Below are 18,329 nucleotides of genomic sequence, written 5' to 3'. Positions count from 1 at the left end.
CTGTTGAGGTAGGATTTAACATAATTTTCCACAAACAGTTGACACAAGTACCCAGTAACATACTGCTTTCATCTTTATGGTGGATTTATGCGGTGCTTTATCATTAAACAATCTCTCTTTCACTGTTCATCTTTCATATTTTAATTACTTAAATATCTGGTACAATAAATGCCTTCTCATTGTTTCTCTTTTGCAAAAATTTCTTGGCTATAGCACTCAATTTATTTTTCCAAACAAATTTATCAAATTCTCCCCATTTCACTGCATTCCAAACACATTAGAATTTGCTTGAAAATGCACTAAACCTGTATGTTCAACAGAAGAAAAGAATACATTCTTTTAATAATCACTGTTCCAGTGCAGAAACACAGTATCTCTCTTTTCTTTATGTAGATTCTGTACGTATCTTATTAATGTTATGCTTAAGTGATTGTGGATTTTATTGCTATTGTGAAAAGTATTTTTTCACATGATCATTTCAAACTGGTAAGACATTATTCTCAATGAATTTTGATTGTGCAACCAGCCTTCTTCGATTCTAGCTTGATTTATTCTGTGTGCAGAAAAATACTTGTAAGAGCACTTTATTTCATAGAGATAAATGAATTTAGCCGGTGTTTGAGAGAGAAAACACTGAAGGCCATAGAGATGATTAGAACAGACCAACTTTGTAATTAGGAAAGAACAGAAGGAGCAACTGGATATCCATTTTTTTTCTAAAGTGTACAATTGCAGAAGTGAAATTAATGGACTTTGTTTTATTACTGGGGAGGGAAAAAAGACAAGAAATTGATGCGTTCGTATCTGTAATGGTAAGTGAAGGGTGGCTTTTGAAGACAGTGGGGACCTTGAGAGTACTTAATTGTTCTGTCTACTTTGAGCCTTATGCATCGCATCTACCTTATTGTCTGGACAGTCTATCTTGATATAAGCCAAATGAATAATGAAGACAATATCTCCCATGGGAATTAAATTTAAAATGACAGCTCTAAGTAACTTTTATCTAAAGATCATGTTTAAAACTGGCCTCCATATCCTCAGTCCCACTGTAGCCTGTTGTTCTTGGGGGCTGCAGATACACCTGTCATTCACTTGCCCTCAGTTTCTAAGGTGGCAGGATGCCAGCCCAGCCATGTTCACAGTGCAAAGTGCTTGAGACTTTTCTAAAGTGAAAGTCAGTATGTAAATGTGCAACATGACGACATTATTATTCTAGCTTTCTGGCTGCTTTCAGCAAGCACTGACTGCCACATGAGGTCTCAAGTGTTCTGGCACAGTGTGGAAGTGTTCAAAAGAAGTTAAAGTAATGAAATTGGATCTACATTTCCATAGATATTCAAGCTGGCATGGAGGAATGGAGTCATGGAATCAGGGTTGGATGGTCTCCACCAAACAGCCTAGGCAAGTGCCTGTGATGCCAGGCTACTAAGCAGAAATTTCAATCGTGAAAGGCCACCACTATTTCTTCCTCTGGGTCTAAAATTACAAAATGTGCACATTTCCCCCAGGCTCACACCATTCTCTGGGTGCTTTACACTCAATCCCACCCACCCATTCCCTGGAGCACACTAGCTCTGCTTAAAACCAGGACAAGTTTTAAAATGAAGAACGAAGTACAAAGAGGGGGGGAAATGTTTAGTTAGAACCCGAAAATAGCATATGCTATTGCATCAGGTATGGACTGTTATACTTAAGAGATGGGCCAGGCTTACTTTGCATCTGATTTTCCTAAACTACTACTTAGGAAGTGTTTACTTGATTAGTTTCCATTGACCTTGTCTTTTTTTTTTTTTTTCCCCCTTTCAGTTTTCATTGCTCACAGGTCTTCCGGATTTGGTTATTCTGAGACCTGCCCTCTCTCCTATACCTTTACATCCTTCCCCACCCCCACCCCCCAACTCTGGCTAAAATGTTTCTGTCATCAGGGCAAAATCAACAGAATTGGAGTCTCTTGCTTTGCAACTACCTTTATGTTGGCATAGGTCCATGATGCTGGATGCCCCTCGTCCTCCATCTCCCTTTACACCCTGATATTTTTATCGGTTCCAAGCATCCATTTATATATACACAGAGATGAAGCTTATTTACGTTTAAAAATGTAAGAGAGGGACAATTCAAGAATTCAAGCACTGAAGAGTACCGTTACTCACACAGAATCTCTCTTTTTTCTTAATTGTATTTTAGGACAGTGAAAAAAAGGGATTTATAAATAAAATCTATGCCATCCAGGAGGTTTGTATCAGTGTCCAGAACATCCTAGATGAAGTGGCTTCCTTTGGCGAAAGGATAAAGAAGTGAGTGATGCTGACATGTGAGCCCTGACCTTCTGTGGGACAGAGTGTCCATTTGTTTCTCAGAGGGTGAAATGCCACATTCTTTTTGGCAGGGGATACTCCTTCTGGGTGATCTATTGCTCAGTTTCATCATTATTTACTTTGTTTCTGCCAGTCTTTGGTTTTCTGAAAGTTCTGTCAATTTCCTTCCTGAAATTTAGAACATATTGGTTGGAAAGAAGTCCTACTTGTAGCTTTGAAGAAATAACACCGTCCTAAATTTTAGCACATTTTCACAGTGAAAGACTTTGTTCTTAAATGGAATATGAAATCGTGATAGGAAAAAAATAAACCAAACTAGATGAGAATTTCAGGTAATCAAGACACATCTTCATTTTATTATAGGTTGACATATTGTCACCGAGTAACTCTAAAATTTTTTAAAAAATCATATTTTATAGAGCACTCTGCAAAAATATTTTTTAACTTGTCTATTTAAATAGTTGAGATCATAATTAGATGAAATAAACTAATAGTTTTAATAATTCTTAAAAAAGGAATTACCTTTCCTAATTAAAAAAATAAATACAGCTTCATTGAAAGCTAATATAAAATTAAGAATATAATTTTCTTATATTAAGAATATTCTTGTGAATTTTACATTACTTGTGTTTTACTTGCAATAGTTTTATTTACTAATGAACTTTTAAAAACAACTGTCTATAAATCCAATGATGTGCATTTATAAGTCTTAATGACCAGTTAAAAATATACTAAGGTTCCATACTACTAAAGTATGTGAAAATTGGCCTACATAATGATTGCTAAATAGTCTATTCAAGGGGTGCTGTTATCTGGATAAACCTACATTTTCTAGTTTCATGTATCTATTCATTATTATTAATATTATTATTCACCAGAAGTGTTCTACAGATATGAATCCTTGGGCATACACATTTGAAAGGAGTAAATTATTTAAACTAAAGGTGTGAGTCATTCACCTAGTGCTTTTCATGTTTCAAGGAATAATGCATTTTATTTTGTATACTTTTTTAATACATTTCCACTTATGCATAGGTGCTGAGTTTCCATTTTTTATATCATATTAGATTAGCTTCCCCTTTACTCCAAATGTACAGCAGCCTTTAGTCTCAGACATCTGAAGACCAAGTCCCACATTTTTTTCTTCTTCCTCTCCATGTTATTTCCATTTCTAAGAATGTTCCTTTGTTCTGCACACCCTTTCCACTGGAGCATAGTGTGAAGTCCTAAATTAAATAGGGCATTTCCCTTTTGAGTGTTGTCCTTTCTCTGAGGTACACTATGTGTTGATACCTGATGGAAGTATTTCATTTATACCATAAAGACACTGGGTCAGCTCTGAGGTCAGGCAAATTTATGCCTGAGAGGAAAAGGCTTCTTTGTAACTCTAGGTGGTTGGGGACCTCAGATGCTTGGTTGGAAAACATCAGAGCCAGTTGGAGGATATGACCAGATCCTGGCTGTGGAACAGCCTTGGGAAAAACTGAGTTTTATGGAACTTTCCACAGGTATAGACAGAGGTATAGGTATAGGCTGAGGTACAGAAACAGGCATAGGATCCAGTGAGTCTTATAGAAGCCATCTTTCCTGCACAATTTTTTGAATATTAAAAAAGAGAAGGTCCCCTGGGGTCACATGAGATAAAATGCATCTATTCAGAAGGCAGATTCAGAAGCAATCATTAAGTAAAAAGTGAAAAGCCTCTATAATTACATCTTGTTACTAAATAATCATTCCAGAACTTTCTTGAATTGCATCTTTTTTGGGGAAAGATCATATTCTAGATTTAGTTTTCATGATGCACTGTGGATTTAGAAAAGGGCAGTCTTTTTTTCTGACATTAGCTACACTGGTAGCGATTCCTTGCCATTTATCCTTCCAAAAGGAGAAAGGAGAACACAGGGAGCCCTTCAGGAGGCTGCCCAGAAGGAGGGTTTTCTCACTGAAGAGCCAGTGCTCTTGCACACTGAGGTCTGGCATGGCTCTGAGCTGAGCCCCAGGAAAATGAGCAGACCCTCCTCAGCCTTCTGTTCTCTCCACACGTGGGCAGAACCAAGGGAAGCACAGGTGTCAGTGAAGAAAGGAAGGCACAATCCTTTACCAGGTGACAGTGAAACAGGGTGCTCACTCTGGCCAGGGGAGGAAACAAAGAGAAAAGCCAGACCCCAAGAGTTACTGAAAACAAGACAACCAGATTGATTTCATTGTGCCTCTTTTACTAGAAAAAAAAAAAAAATTTTAGGAAACATTTGACCCTAGACAGACAAAAGGCAAGGTATATGCCCACAAAGCTAAGGATTCACACCTCAGTGTTATGCCGAGGGGAAATATAGGAAGAAAATCTCTTAATCATCCTTTATAGGAGCAAAAACTGCCCTGGACAAACCCCACTCCAAGTGCATATAACATACATTATCAGGAAATTAGAGAAAATTAAAAACATTCACATTTATCCCTATCATGTATAATTTCATATTTTCCTGAAGTGTCTTTGGCGCCCTTGTCAGTGCAATAGACTACTAGAGTTGATTAGCTCTAAAAATATCACTTTGATTCACATAAATGTGTTGCCATCAGTATCAGTCCACCACAGTAACAGCTGTCCTCATTTTTAAAGGGGGAAGTTGAGGCACAGAAAGGTTGATTTGTCTAAAGTCAAATGGTAGAATCTAGGCTCTGAACATAGGTATCTTTTTTGCTTTTTTCATTAAACTGCAGTAAAGTGTCACTCAACAGTATGTGTTAGTTCCTCCTCAGAGGCTGGTTGTTGAGGCAGTTGTTATGCTTGTAAACGGTGACATAATTATATGCCCAACATTGTGGACTCCATGCAATGGTTCCGTTATTATTTTGCCATTCTCCATTAAAAACCGTGAGATTCACTACAGAATTTCTACACAAAGAATCCTAAACTATTTCAGTATTTCCATGTTCGATTTCCCTGCTTTTCTACATCTTTTTAAACTTCTCTGTCATTTTCTTTTTTGTCCCACTACATTCCTCCCCATCTTCCTCGTACTTTTTTGTAACTTCTTCTACTTTTCCTCACCCATCCTGTTTTTGTCCTTTGTTCTGATGTTATCTCACTGTCAACATTCAGTCTTGCAGCCTTCCCTGACCCCTCTACATTATCAATCAGCAGCAGGATGGGAACACTGCAGACCCATCAGGCAGGCCCTGCTGTAACCCACTTTGCCAGCTTACACTCCATTTTCAGTCTTTCCAACAAATCTACCATGTGCTTTCCTTTGCCAGAAATAATACAGGGAGAATAGGAGTCACTACTGACTTTATTTCTTAATTATCTCTGTATTTCTGGGAAGGGCAAGGATGGCAGGTGAATTTTTACAAATCTAACTGCTCTGTTCCCCCTTCCTGACTTCTAGTTACATTTGAAACATAGCTGAAGTGAAAAGTGAGTATTTCTCGAAGGAATTCTAAACTCAAGAGGATTTACACAACAGTGTAAGATTTAAGTCTACAGACAATTGCTGACATTTTATTTCCAGTGTCGGGAATCCAGTGTGAGTTGACAGAAGAAAGAATGGTAGGCCCAGGGGCATTCTCCTCTATGAAATTTTGGAGGAAACAAGATTGGCTACTAGTTTTAAAAGCAGAAAAACCTATTTAAAAAAAATTTTTTTTAACCACCTAGGAGTCTAGTGCAACTTGAGGCCCTGAAGTCACCTGGGACAATCTGGAGGGGTTGGTGGCAAGCCTTGTTTACCTGGGCCCTGCTTTCATGAAACTCAGCAGATTGTGACTAACCTGTGTCCTCTGACAGTCTACTACAATTGCCTTCTATTCCAGAGAGAAATGCAGTCTTACTAGATCCCTAGTCCAGAGTGTGGGTTAGAATCACATTTATTTTAATCTTTGCTTGAAAAAAGTATCAAGTGCTCAGATTGCTGATGTGTTAATTTCTTATTCAGTACTTTCAACTGGACTGTCCCATTCTTAAGCTGGCTGGCCATTGTAGCCCTCTGTGTGTTCACAGTCATCCTGTACTTCATTCCACTGAGATACATTGTCCTTGTCTGGGGTAAGTAAAGCCTTTTTTTTTTTTTTTTTTTTGTAAACTGCCTTAGATACTAGGAACAAACTATTTTTAAGGAATGAGTTATACTGTCAGTAGTTCCCTGTATTTATTATCATGAAGCTACTCCATGATGAAAAGAGACAGGTCAGTTAAAAATCACAACAGTATAAAGATTTAGGTCTACCTACAAAATGCATTTTTCTTATCTGGCACCATAGGCTCCATCATACTGTAAACATGTAGTTGTGCAGATTCTTCATATATCAAAGTGTAGCTTTGTCTAGATACCATTCTGATTTATTTTCACCACTTATACGTAAACAGAGGCATTTCGATCCATATGGTGCATTTAGGACAATATGCTTTTGTGCTGTGGTGCTTTATCTTGTGGAAGTGTCCGTAAACACAGTTCTATATATGGCCGCCTATTTAAGAGGTCACCTTTAGGAGGCAGAAAAAGGGTCCTTGGCACTGACAGGCTGCTTAGGAATAAGAAACCTGCTTTATGTATACTAAACAAAATTGCTTCTGTGCAAGTTCACTTTAAAGGTGGTATTTTCTGGTCCTAATTTTTAACGCAGTTATGCTGCAGGCCAACAGTTCCTGTGGACCTAGACTCCACTTAGGTGGTAGTTTCAGCATCCTTCATTATTTTAGGGCTTCTGTTCCTTATCTGAGAAAATTCTTGGTTTGAAAAAAATTGTCCTTCTGTAAGATGTACTAACCTATAAAACTACATTAATGACATACATAAACATGACTCAGTAGAAGTATGACTCTCTACTTCCCCCTCAGCCTGCATACACCTAAGATTGTTAAACATATAAAATGCAAAGAACCAAATTGGGTATTAAGTCCAGAAAACACACGTTTACACTTGAAAAGGAATGTTTTGTTATTTTCTGAGATTTTTAAAGAAATGTTGGAAAAAGTGACAAAAGGGATCAGAGGTCTCCAAACCCTCCAGTTTTCAGATTCCTGTCTCCCTATTCTTTTTGGCCTATCTTGTCATATCCTGAATCAGCCCTCTTACCCTTTATCATCACTCTCCTTACTTTACATCTTGAGTAAGGAGTGGGGGGGAGTGATTACTTTTTTCCCTTGTTATAATTTAAACAGTTTCAAATAAGATATACCTTCACTACACAAGGAGGGAAGCATTTCTACTCTTCTTGCTTCCCTGATGTATGTTCAAGGTCTTTCATTCTTTCCTTTGGTATTTAAAACAGATGCTGTTTTATTGAAGGAATTAGGGTAGGGCATGAGGTGTGGCAGTTTATTATCTCTAACCTACTTAGGGTCAGAACTGCCATCTCAGCTGTGATAGGTAGTGAACCTCTGGTTCTGTTTCCCCAGCGTTCTCAAAAAGCAGAGCCCATGGCAAACATCTGGCTCTGTAACCTGGGGTGGCCTCACTAGCTCTGTCTTAAACGTAATTCTAAGAGAATGTGTTTGGGCCTCTTGTTTCATCAAATGAAATAAAACAAGAACAGTATTTCTTTAGTGCTAGGTGATTGCTGAAATGTTAACCATAAATTTAAGACATGGGTCTCACATGGGGAGACAGACCAAATTCAAGACTGCAAAAGAAGTTTATTCTGCTGAACTTCCTGAAGAAGAGCCAAGATCCTCTAAGTTACAGCTCGGTTTGTTGATCTCATATAAAGCTGTTAATTTATTTTGTATATGTGAATATGCTTGGTCACTTATTAAGAGCAATATAAATTTCAGAGTAGACTTATCTCACTGAAATTCTACCTTGTATCATAGAATATGTGGGATAGATACTTCTGGTTTTGTGTGTTGTTTTGACATTGCTATCCCATTACAGTTTTTGTTTCTGTAATAGCTCCAATTTCCCCTGTTTGCCCTCCAACGACATTTGCTCTTCAGGTAAGAGCAGAGGATTCACTGTTGAATAACTTAGTATGGGTAGATATAGCTCCTCTGTCATGGTTTTTGGCTGCTCTAGTCCAAAAGTGATCCAAGTAAGTCAATCACAGCATCTTTTGCAAGCATTAAATTTAAATTTTGTGTAATCTCAAAGGAAAATTGCTTTCTGAAAGTCTCATTGCCAGAGATGGAGAAGTGCAAACATTTTTCCTATGGTGAGAACTTTTAAGATCTACTCTTTAGTGACTTTCCGATATGCAGTACAGGATTATTAACTAGAGTCACCATGCTATCTATACATGACATCCCCATGAACTTGTACCCCTTCAACTCATTTCTCCATTCTCCCACCTCCTGCCTCTGATAACTGCCATTCTGAATCTATGAGCTTGGTTTATTATTTTTTTAGATTCTACATAGACGTAAAATCACAAGATGTTTGTCTTAGACTCTTTTCACTTAGCATAATGCTCTCAAGGCCCATCTATGTTACTGTAAATGGCAAGATTTCCTTAATCTGTCAGTGGATACTTAGGTTGTTTCCATGTCTTGGCTACTATAAACAGTGCTGCGATGAACATGTGCCAGGAGGGTGTATTTATCTTTTTGAGTTAGTGTTTTCGTTTTCATTGGCTAAATATCCAGAAGTGGAACTGTATGGACATAGGGTGGTTCAATTTTTCTTTTTTTTTTTTTTTTTGAGGATTATCCATACTGTTTTCCACATGCACCAGTTTACATTCCCACCACCAGTGAATGAGGTTCCTATTTCTGCACAAGCCTGCCAGCACTTGTTCTTCCTTGTCTTTTGACAAGAATAATGGCCATTCTAACAGGTGTGAGGTGATAACTCAAGGTGTTTTGATTTCCCTGATAATTAGTGATGTTGAGCATCTTTTCGTGCACTGGTTAGCCATCTGTAGGTCTTGTTTGGAAAATAAGATCCTCTGCCCATTTTTTAATTGGACTGTGTTTTTGTTTTTCCTGTTGAGTTGTATTAGTTCTTTATATATTTTGGATATTAGCCCCTTATCAGATTTGTAAATATTTTCTCCCATTCAGTAGGTTGCTTTTTTATTTTATTGATGGTTTCCTTTGCTGTGCAGTTTTTTAGTATGATGTAGTCCTGTTTATTTTTACTTTTGTTGTCTTTGCTTTTTGGTGTCCACTCTGAAACATTGTCAAGACCAATGCCAAGGAGCTTATTACCACCTTTATTTGTCATTTCTTCTAGGTTCCCAATTTGTCGGTGTGTAATTGTTCACACTAGTCTCTTATGCTCCTTTATACATGTGTGGTTTCTGGTTTAACACATCCTTTCATTTCTGATTTTATTTAAATCTTCTTTTTTTCTTGGTAAGTCTAACTCAAGGTTTGCCATCTTACTGATCTTTTCAAAGAACCAGCTCTGAACTTTATTATTTCCTTCCTTCTACTAACTTTGGGTTTTGTCTGTTGTTTTCTTCTCTAGTTCCTTGAAGTGTAAAGTTAGAGATTTTTTTTTTAATTGAAGTAGGCATTATTGCTATGAACTTCCCACTTATAACTGCTTTTGTTGTACCCTATACACGTTGGTATGTTTTATTTCCATTTGTCTCAAGGTATTATTTCTTCATTGACAAATTGGTTCAGTAGCATGTTATTTAATCTCCGCGTTATTAGTGAATTTTCTAGTTTTCTTCTTATAACTGATTTCTAGTTTAATACCATTGTGGTTTTTTTCATCTTTTTCAGATGTGTATGATTTTAATCTGTTTTATTAAGATCTGTTTTGTGGCCTAACATATTTATCCTGGAGAATGTTATGTTCCATGTGCCCTTGAGAGGAGTGCATATTCTCCTGCTTTGGGATGGAATGTTCTATACATGTCTGTTAGGTCCATGTGGTCTAACATGTCATTTAAGACTGCTTCCTTATTGATCTTCTGCTTGGATGATCTATGTGTTGATGTGAGGTATTAAAGTACTCTAGTATTATACTGCTATTGCTCCCTTTATGTCTGGTAATATTGACTTTACATGTTTAGGTGCTTCTATGTTGGCTGCATAACTACTTTAAAATGCTCTGTCCTCTTGTTGGACTGGCCCCTTTATCATCGCATAATGCCCTTTTTAGTCTCATGTTACAGTTTTTGTTTTCAAGTATGTTTTGTCTGATGTAAGCACAGCTACCCCAGTTTTCTTTTGGTTTCCATTCCTTCACTTTCTGTGTCCTTCTATCTGAAATGAGTCTTTTCTAGGCAGCATATATATAGATGGGTTTTGCTCTCTTCCTATGTGATTTCATAACTTTCTTTGGTGGTATGCTTTGGTTGCTTTATTATCCTTTGTGTATCTAGTAGAGCTTTCTGCTTTGTGGTTACCATAAAGCTTATATATTACAACTTATAACAGTCTATTTTAAATTGGTAACGTTGTAAGGTTGGATGTATTTTGAAGTTCTACATTTTAACCTCCATCCACGGGTTTTATGTTTTTGATGTTAAACATCTTTATTTTTGAACAAGCACAAGCAGGGGAGGGGCCGACAGAGGGGTACAGAGGATCCGAAGTGGGCTCTGTGCTGACAGCTTGTGAGCCTGATGTGGGGCTCAAACTCATGAACTGAGAGATCACGACGTAAGCTGAAGTCAGATGCTCAACTGACTGAGCCACGCAGGTGTCCCACATTTAACATCTTTTAATCTTGAATATCCCTTAACCAATTATTGTAGTTTTATTATGTCTTTTAACCCTCATGCTAACTTTGTAAGTGATTAATCTACTACCCTTACTATATATTTACCATTACCAGTGAGATCTATACTTTCATATTTTCTTTTTAACTAATTAGCATCCTTTTTCAGCTTAAAAGTAGTCCCTTTAACATTTCTTGTAAGGCCAGTTTCGTGGTGATGAACTCCTTCAGCTTCTGTGCCACTCCCTTCCAGCTTGCAAAATTTCTGTTGACAAAAATCTTATAGTCTTATGGGGGTTCCCTTTACTTACCAAGTTGTTCTTCTCTTGCTGCTTTTAGGACTTTTCTTTTTGGTCATCTTTACCTTTTCTCTTTTAAACCATGCCTTGGTGTGGGTCTTTTTGCCTTCCTCTTATTTGGAACTCTCTGGCGTTCCTGGATCTGGATGCCTGTTTCCTTACCAGGTTTAGGGAAGTTTTCAACCCCCTTCTCTTTCTCACCTCCTTCTGGGACCCCTATTGTGTTAGTATGCTTGGTTTTGCCCCATGTCCCTTAATCTCCTCTGCCTGGGTAGTTCCACTGCCAGGTATTCGAGTTCACTGTTCTTTTCTTCTGTTTCATCTAGTCTGCTATTGAACCCTTCTAATGTATTTTTCAGTTCAGTGACTGGATTCTACAGCTGTGACTTCTATTTGGTATTTCATTATATTTTCCATCTCTTTTTTGAAATTTGCACTGTGTTCTAGTCTTCTGAATTTGGTGAACATTATTATGACCATTACTTTGGACTGTTATCAGGTAAATTACCTACCATCTTCCTTAAGGTTTTTCCAGAGATTTTTATTTTTTTCTTCCCTCTGGAACATATTCCTGTTTCTTCATTTGCCTTGACTGTTGTTTTCTGTGCATTAGATGAAAAGACACTTCTCCCATTCTTGAAAGGCTGGCCTTGTTTAGGAGGTGAACCTTATTATTCAACCCTGCCTTAGCTCTTGGTTGTCTCTCTAACCTTTTTGATTGTCTGAGTAGCTTATTTTAATAGCTCCTTGTAGTTGATGGTGTGCCAAGACCAGTTAGTACCTAGATTCAGGCTGGTTGGAAACCAAACCCTCGGGCAGCAGCTGTTAAAGAATGCAATTTAAATATATATATATATATATATATATATATATATATATATATATATATATATGTGTGTGTGTGTGTGTGTGTACATATATACATACACACACATATATAAATTTATGTATATTTATAAATTTATGTAAATATAAATATATAAAGAATGCAAATATATATCTATAATTCCTATGGGATTGCACATAAGCCCCTCTAGCCACTTGAACCAGGTTATCTAGAGAATATCCCCTGGGAGACAGTGACTAAAATTGGGGCTCCAGGTAAGTGTGTGAACTCCTTTCTAGGAGATGCCAGGGAGCTGTAGTGAGGTGGAGGGACAGCACAAAGATGACACCCTGCTGCACTCACTTCCTCAGAGCACGTCTCTAAGCTTGTAGATGTATGCCAAACTTAAAGCTTGTCATGTAGGCCTGCAGCTCCAGGACAAATAGTTCTCTTTCACAGACTACGTGTGTTGTAGCCTGGGACTATAGAAATGTGTGGGACTCAGAAACACCAAAAGCAGCTACAAAAAATCAAGGGTGTCAAACAAGGATATAAGACCTTCCTAGGGAGATATTTATGAGCTCTAGTGAGGCAGAGAGTGCAAAGACTGTATCCACTGGACTCTGTTCCCTGAGAACTCTCCCACACATTATTCTAAGTGTGCCGGAGCAGAAGGTGACCCAGAAGGCCAAAGCTTGCAAATAGGCTTCTTTCTCTGAGCAACTGGGAGGATCTTTCCCTTTGCTATGTGTACAGTGTCCTGGGGATGGTCGTCTGCCAAGGATGGTCTGATTGTTAGAGTCGCGTGCAACTCAGGAATGGAAGCAATACTGGCCTACTGAGCCCAGCAATCAAGGGGTGTCCCCTTGCTGGCAGCCACAAGAGCAAAGGCACCAGATGTGTGCAAAAACTCCCGTCCAGGAAATGCTGGTGCTCTGAAGCGTGGCAGAGGGAGAGTGTGAAGATGGTGCCTGCCAGTTGGAGGGTAAAGATGGCACCCACCAGCTTTACAAGGCAGACAGAGAATGCAAATATGTCACCCACAAGCAGAAGAGTGTCCCAGCAGGTCCCTGCCCCTCCAGCTGAAGCTTAAAGATTATAGGAAAGATCTTCATTTCTTAAAGTCTGGGTGCATTTCTAATGGCTGCTTCTGTGCTGCACCCTGGGGCAAGAGAGTCTGCACACTAGCTCTTTGAGCCATTTCTCATTTCACTACAGCTCTTTAGGGCTCATGGTTTTCTAAGCCAGATGTGTTGGGGGCTCATCTGTTAGGTGCAGGAATTAAAAGTTAGGGTGCCTGACACAAGGTATCACATGCTGGTCCTCAGAGAGACGCTCCGGGTTTGTGAGTTACGTTGTGATTGTGGGTTGCCTTGCTGGGGTAGAGACCGTGTCTCAGCCTCTGCTACCCACTTCACTTTGGCCTTTTCCTTGTTGCCTGATGTGAAGAAGTTGCTCAACTAGTTTTCAGGTCTTTTTCAGAGGGAACTGTTCCATATGTAGCTGTAGATTTGGTGTGTTCATGGGAGGAGGTGAGTTCAAGATCATCCTACGTCACCATACTGAGCCACCTCCTAGAAGTAAAACCAGACATAAAACTGGGGCACCATACATGTGTCAAAGCTTCCCTCAGGGAGGTACTGACACTCTGGAGTGTGGCAAAGGGAGAGGATGAAGATGGCACACACCAGCTGGAGCAAAGCAAAGGGAAAGTACAAAGATGGCACCCCCTGTCATTGGCCCTCAGAGCACTCCAGCTGTCCTTTGAATGTGTGCCTGCCTCTCGAGTTGATGCTCCAAGACCAGCAAATGAGCCTCTCCCATACAAAGTCCAGGCACCCCTCAATTACCTGCTTCCATATTGGGCGCGGGGGTGACTTCAAGCATTCAAGCCCTTTAAGAGCCATTTCTCAGAGCACTGTAGCCTTGACATGAGCCCCATTGTTTTTCAAAGCCAGATGTTTTGGAGAGTCTTCTCTTAGGTGCATGTCTTAAAAGCCTGGCGTGTCTGATGTGGGGTTCAAACCTTTCAGTCCTCAGGGAGAAACTACAGGTTTTTAGTTCGTTCCTGACTATGGGTTGCCATGCTGGAGGTAAGGTTTATGACAAGATTTGTGTCCCAGCGTCTCCTACCTGCGTTGACATAAGCCTTCTCTCAGCACCTAATGTGTGGGAGGAGAGTTCAGGATCTTCTTGCATCACCATCTTTAAAAGAGGTTCATTTTTTTAAAAAGCTGGTGGTAAACTCTCATTTCAGGTCATTTTGAGGGGAAAAAAAACCCCACATGGACAAGTATCTTCTAAACATTTAGTTTGCATATTAACACCCTCCCTGCTCCCCCCCCCCCCCCCGCCCGCCAAAAAAACCAAACAAAACCCAGTAAGGTTTATCTTTTGAAAAAGGGAAAACCAGTAAATCAGACTTTTTGCCTTGAAAACAATGTAAGGAGACAAGTTTCATAGTAGATGGAACACTAAAACAGGGCTTCTAGTCACGTGAGACTGAGTGGTGAAGCAAAATGCAGCAGTGCAAGGTGCTGCCAACTGCCTTTTGTTTTCCAGATAAAAAGTCTTTCCTGTGGGGGAAGAAGCCATTAAAGTACAAAGAGAAAACCAGAGCAGCCATTGAGTGGGGATGGAGGGAGGAAGTGGACAAAGGAAAGGAAAGAAACAGGAGAGGGAGGGAAGAAGAAAAAAGGGTTTACTGCTTCATTCAGTCAAGACTGAAGAGCACCTTAATCCAGATCTTTAAGTCACTGCGACATATAAAAAATATACATGATTAATTCCTAACTGGAGATTTCAATCATCTTTGATCTATCACTTTCTCAGGTATCAATAAATTTACAAAAAAGCTGCGGAGTCCATATGCAATCGATAACAATGAACTACTTGACTTCCTTTCCAGAGTCCCTTCAGATGTACAAGTGGTATGTAGGTTTCACTACTATTACTACTATTTAATGTTGTATGGCTTTGGGTTTTAACTTTTAATTCTTTTAATTTCAAAGGTTTTAGAAGAACCAATTAAAGTGAAAAAGGCCTGTAAGCAGATTTTGCCTTTCAGGAAAGTAGCCCACTTGGGGTGTTGTCCAAGAAGAATTTTATAAAGAATGGGGAGTGGAGAAAGGAGAGGGAGAGTTACATCAAAAACCTACCCGGGCTCTTGGGCAATTTTCCTCCAAGGAAGGTTCAGCTGGAGTTTGTGAAGGGAAGTCACCACTACCTGAAGGGAGGAAATGGGACTCTAGATGATGAAAGCAGAAGTGCCAAAGGACATGTGAAAAACCTTTCTTTGCATAATCTGCAGGGATTGAGTTTTAAAACTGCGTGGAGACTAGTGGGGGGTGGGGCCAGGGAGAAAAACCGGTGTTTGAAGACTGGGGCACATCTCAGTCCTTTAAAATTCTTTGAGGTTAACTAATGCCCATTAATCATCTATTTTCAGAATGAATGAAAAATGTTTTTAATCGAACTCTTAAAGCTACTGGCAGCAATACCTTTTTTCTTTTGTTTCAGTTGAGTTTTTGATTTGGTGTCAGACAGGAGAGTGGGCTGGAGGGAGATTAAGCCTGTATTAAACAAACAAATTGCAAAGAACCGTTATCCAGTCTTTCAAAACAGATAAAGATGGTTTTGCTTTGTGTTACGGACAGTGAAGACCCAGCCTATTAACCAAAGTTCACATCAGGGCTTTCATGTAATTTCTGGCAGGATTTCCCTTCTGATTCTTGCTGTATCACTCTATTGTTTTCTGCATCCCAGCTGCAGATCTCATACAGCTTCCAGGGTGAGCACTCTTCCCACCCCTGACTCCAAACACAGTCTCTCATTCCTTTGCTTTTCCTTCCTTTGCCAGAAAATGACCACCTGACCAGTCTTTCTCTGAACTCTGTTTAAACAGGTGCAATACCAAGAACTGAAACCAGATCCTTCTCATAGCCCATGTAAAAGGAAGAAAAACAATCTTGGCTAGTCAGCTCCCAGCACTGAGGAGACCAGCATCTGTTTGGGAAGATAAAAGAAAAAGCCTTCAGCCTCAGCAGCATTTCCTTTCTTCCTGCTTTTTATTTATTTTGTCTTTTTATCATGATCGAGAGAATTTGTAAATAGTGTACAAAGGCATATGTCTTTGAAAATATACTTCCATTGTACAGACTCAATTTGATAAAGGTTGAGCTGTTGCTGTGTGAAAGCCTTGGTGGCTGTGGATAATAATACAACACACTGAAACAACAAATATAAGAATGGTAACACTGGGAGATATACACGTCTCTAATTACAAGTGGAAGAACTAGAATATCACATTAAATGCTCAGCTGTGCTCTATTAAATCTACATAAAATGTAAATGTCAATTTGATTTTAAAGTTTTTTTTTAATGTGACTATTTTTTATCTGCTAAGTAATCCATTACAGTTTTCTATGTTTTATACATTTCAAAAGAGAACGGAGATCCCAAAATCTGAATAATAGAACAGATGCATTTCAATTTAACATAGTAGTTCTACTTCATAGTAGTTCTGACATTCATTCCTGTGCAAATTATAAAGATATGACTCGGCTCATTTTAAGCTAATGAGTGAAGGTACAGTCACTCTGTCAAGATAATCCTGCATACTCTGCAAAGAAAACTTCCAAACCTTCTATCATTCCATCTAAAACCTTAAAATCTCTACAGGACTACACGTAAATACTGCCAGGTTTATAAATGATTGCCTATCTGAATTTTTATACTATCACTACTTTAATTTATATCAAGTTAGTGGGTTAGCAACCCAGTTCAGTTGTCACAAATACTAGCAAACTAAATCCATATTGCTTTTGGTGTCTCTGTGCATCTAAAAATATTTACTATTCAACTGTTCTCACAAAGTATCTGCTTTCTCATTAAATTACTGAAATGCTTTAATGCATAGTATAATTTTTGTTATTAGTGTGAATTTTAATGTAAAGGAGAATGCAGTGTGCTAAGTGATATGGTAGTGTTTCATTATATTCATTTATAGAAAAACTATTCTTGATAATATGAATGCATGAAACCTATTTTGTAAAAAAAAAAAAAAAAGATACAACTGCTTATGGGGTGGGGGGAGTTTGTCTTTACAAAAATGTTTCAATACTTACCATAGAATCTGTACTTAAAAATTGCATTCCCAAGACTTATGGTAGTTTTTGTACCTAACTCCCTGATAAATCAAGGGAGTATACCTCTGGAGACAGAAATAATTTGGTGAGAATGTTTTACTTCCCTGACCGGGTACAGGATTAAGTTTGGGTGAAAATGCTATAGAAAATGTTTTTGCACTACTTTATTAATAACTGGGATAGGGTGAAGGTGGGGGTGATGGAAAAATGTAGAAAAGTCAGAAATATATATATATATTTCACTCTAAAGGAAGATTCTTTCTTTAAAAAAATAAATTTAATCTCATCAAAGCTAATTTTTAAAGTATTTTTATTTTAAAGCTATGTTGTTAAATACTATTTCTTATGATATAACTATTTTGATCTGTTTATACACTATGCTTGAAAGAGAATGTCAATTAAATTCCCTTTCTACAGAAAGGCTTTGACCTCAATATGCTCTATTTAGCTCACCGTGTTTATAATGACATGCTTATATCTGCACACCATCACTGTTTGTTACTTAGACATAATATTCCATGAAGCTGATGCTACTACAGAAAGTTTATGGATGGGCTAATTTGTTCAAAATACCTTTTGACTATACCTTATGCGAAATTTATGTTGTGTGCTGACAGTGTCTACTCAAATGTCTACAAGCCTGATATAGTACAACTTCAGATGTACCTAGTGCATAGTAACCATTAACAGATGCCCAATTTTTGTTTCATTCTACCAACTTTCAGATGTTAAGTTTAATGGTAATGTTAACTACACATTCACTGCATTAAATAAAAAAAACTCTTTTCTAAGTATAATCTGTACTCTTTTTTTTTTTTTTTTCTGTGGTTGTGGTAGAGAGAGGAATGCTGGAGGATTGTTTGCATATTCTTACAAATGACACTTCACTTAGAGGAACTTGGTTTGGTTTGCACACATAGGACCTTCGCCAAAACCCTATTGTTGTATGAAACTCAATGCCTTTAAAGGATTGAGCATGGAATGAAGTTGATAGAAGAGGAAGAACTATCTTGAGGCATGAAATGATACTCAGAGGGATCTTCATTCCTTTCAAAAGTACTACATTCACAGGCTGAAAAGAAGAAACTGTGTCTAATGAAATTTGAACTATTTCTTTCCCCTTCTCACATAGG

At 38.3% G+C, this 18,329-nt stretch overlaps 1 protein-coding gene and 1 long non-coding RNA gene across 11 annotated transcripts in view; one reads left to right on the top strand and one right to left on the bottom strand.

Moving 5' to 3' along the window:
* MCTP1 (multiple C2 and transmembrane domain containing 1) overlaps positions 1–17,993 on the top strand; it is a 522,244-nt gene extending 504,251 nt beyond the window's left edge. For 8 of the 10 annotated variants that reach the window (XM_053225150.1, XM_027037827.2, XM_027037805.2 and 5 more), the window contains 4 exons: positions 2,185–2,294; positions 6,248–6,357; positions 14,882–14,979; positions 15,954–17,993. In XM_053225150.1, coding sequence (XP_053081125.1) covers positions 2,185–2,294; positions 6,248–6,357; positions 14,882–14,979; positions 15,954–16,025 — 390 coding nt within the window. In that variant the 3' untranslated portion in view covers positions 16,026–17,993. The remainder of the gene's footprint in view (positions 1–2,184; positions 2,295–6,247; positions 6,358–14,881; positions 14,980–15,953) is intronic. The other 2 variants (XR_008300305.1, XM_027037852.2) reach the window with 2 other exon arrangements.
* Positions 9,377–12,107, bottom strand: LOC128312568 (uncharacterized). The gene is made up of 2 exons (XR_008292092.1): positions 11,707–12,107; positions 9,377–11,642 (listed from the first exon to the last, which is right to left on the bottom strand). It is a non-coding gene; the product is annotated as an uncharacterized LOC128312568 (long non-coding RNA).
* Positions 17,994–18,329: the final 336 nt, after the last annotated feature.

This window comes from Acinonyx jubatus, chromosome A1 (assembly GCF_027475565.1).
Source record: "Acinonyx jubatus isolate Ajub_Pintada_27869175 chromosome A1, VMU_Ajub_asm_v1.0, whole genome shotgun sequence".
Lineage (NCBI taxonomy): Eukaryota > Metazoa > Chordata > Mammalia > Carnivora > Felidae > Acinonyx > Acinonyx jubatus.
The sequence above is the reverse complement of the archived record's forward strand: the minus strand, read 5'-3'. Positions and strand labels throughout refer to the sequence as shown.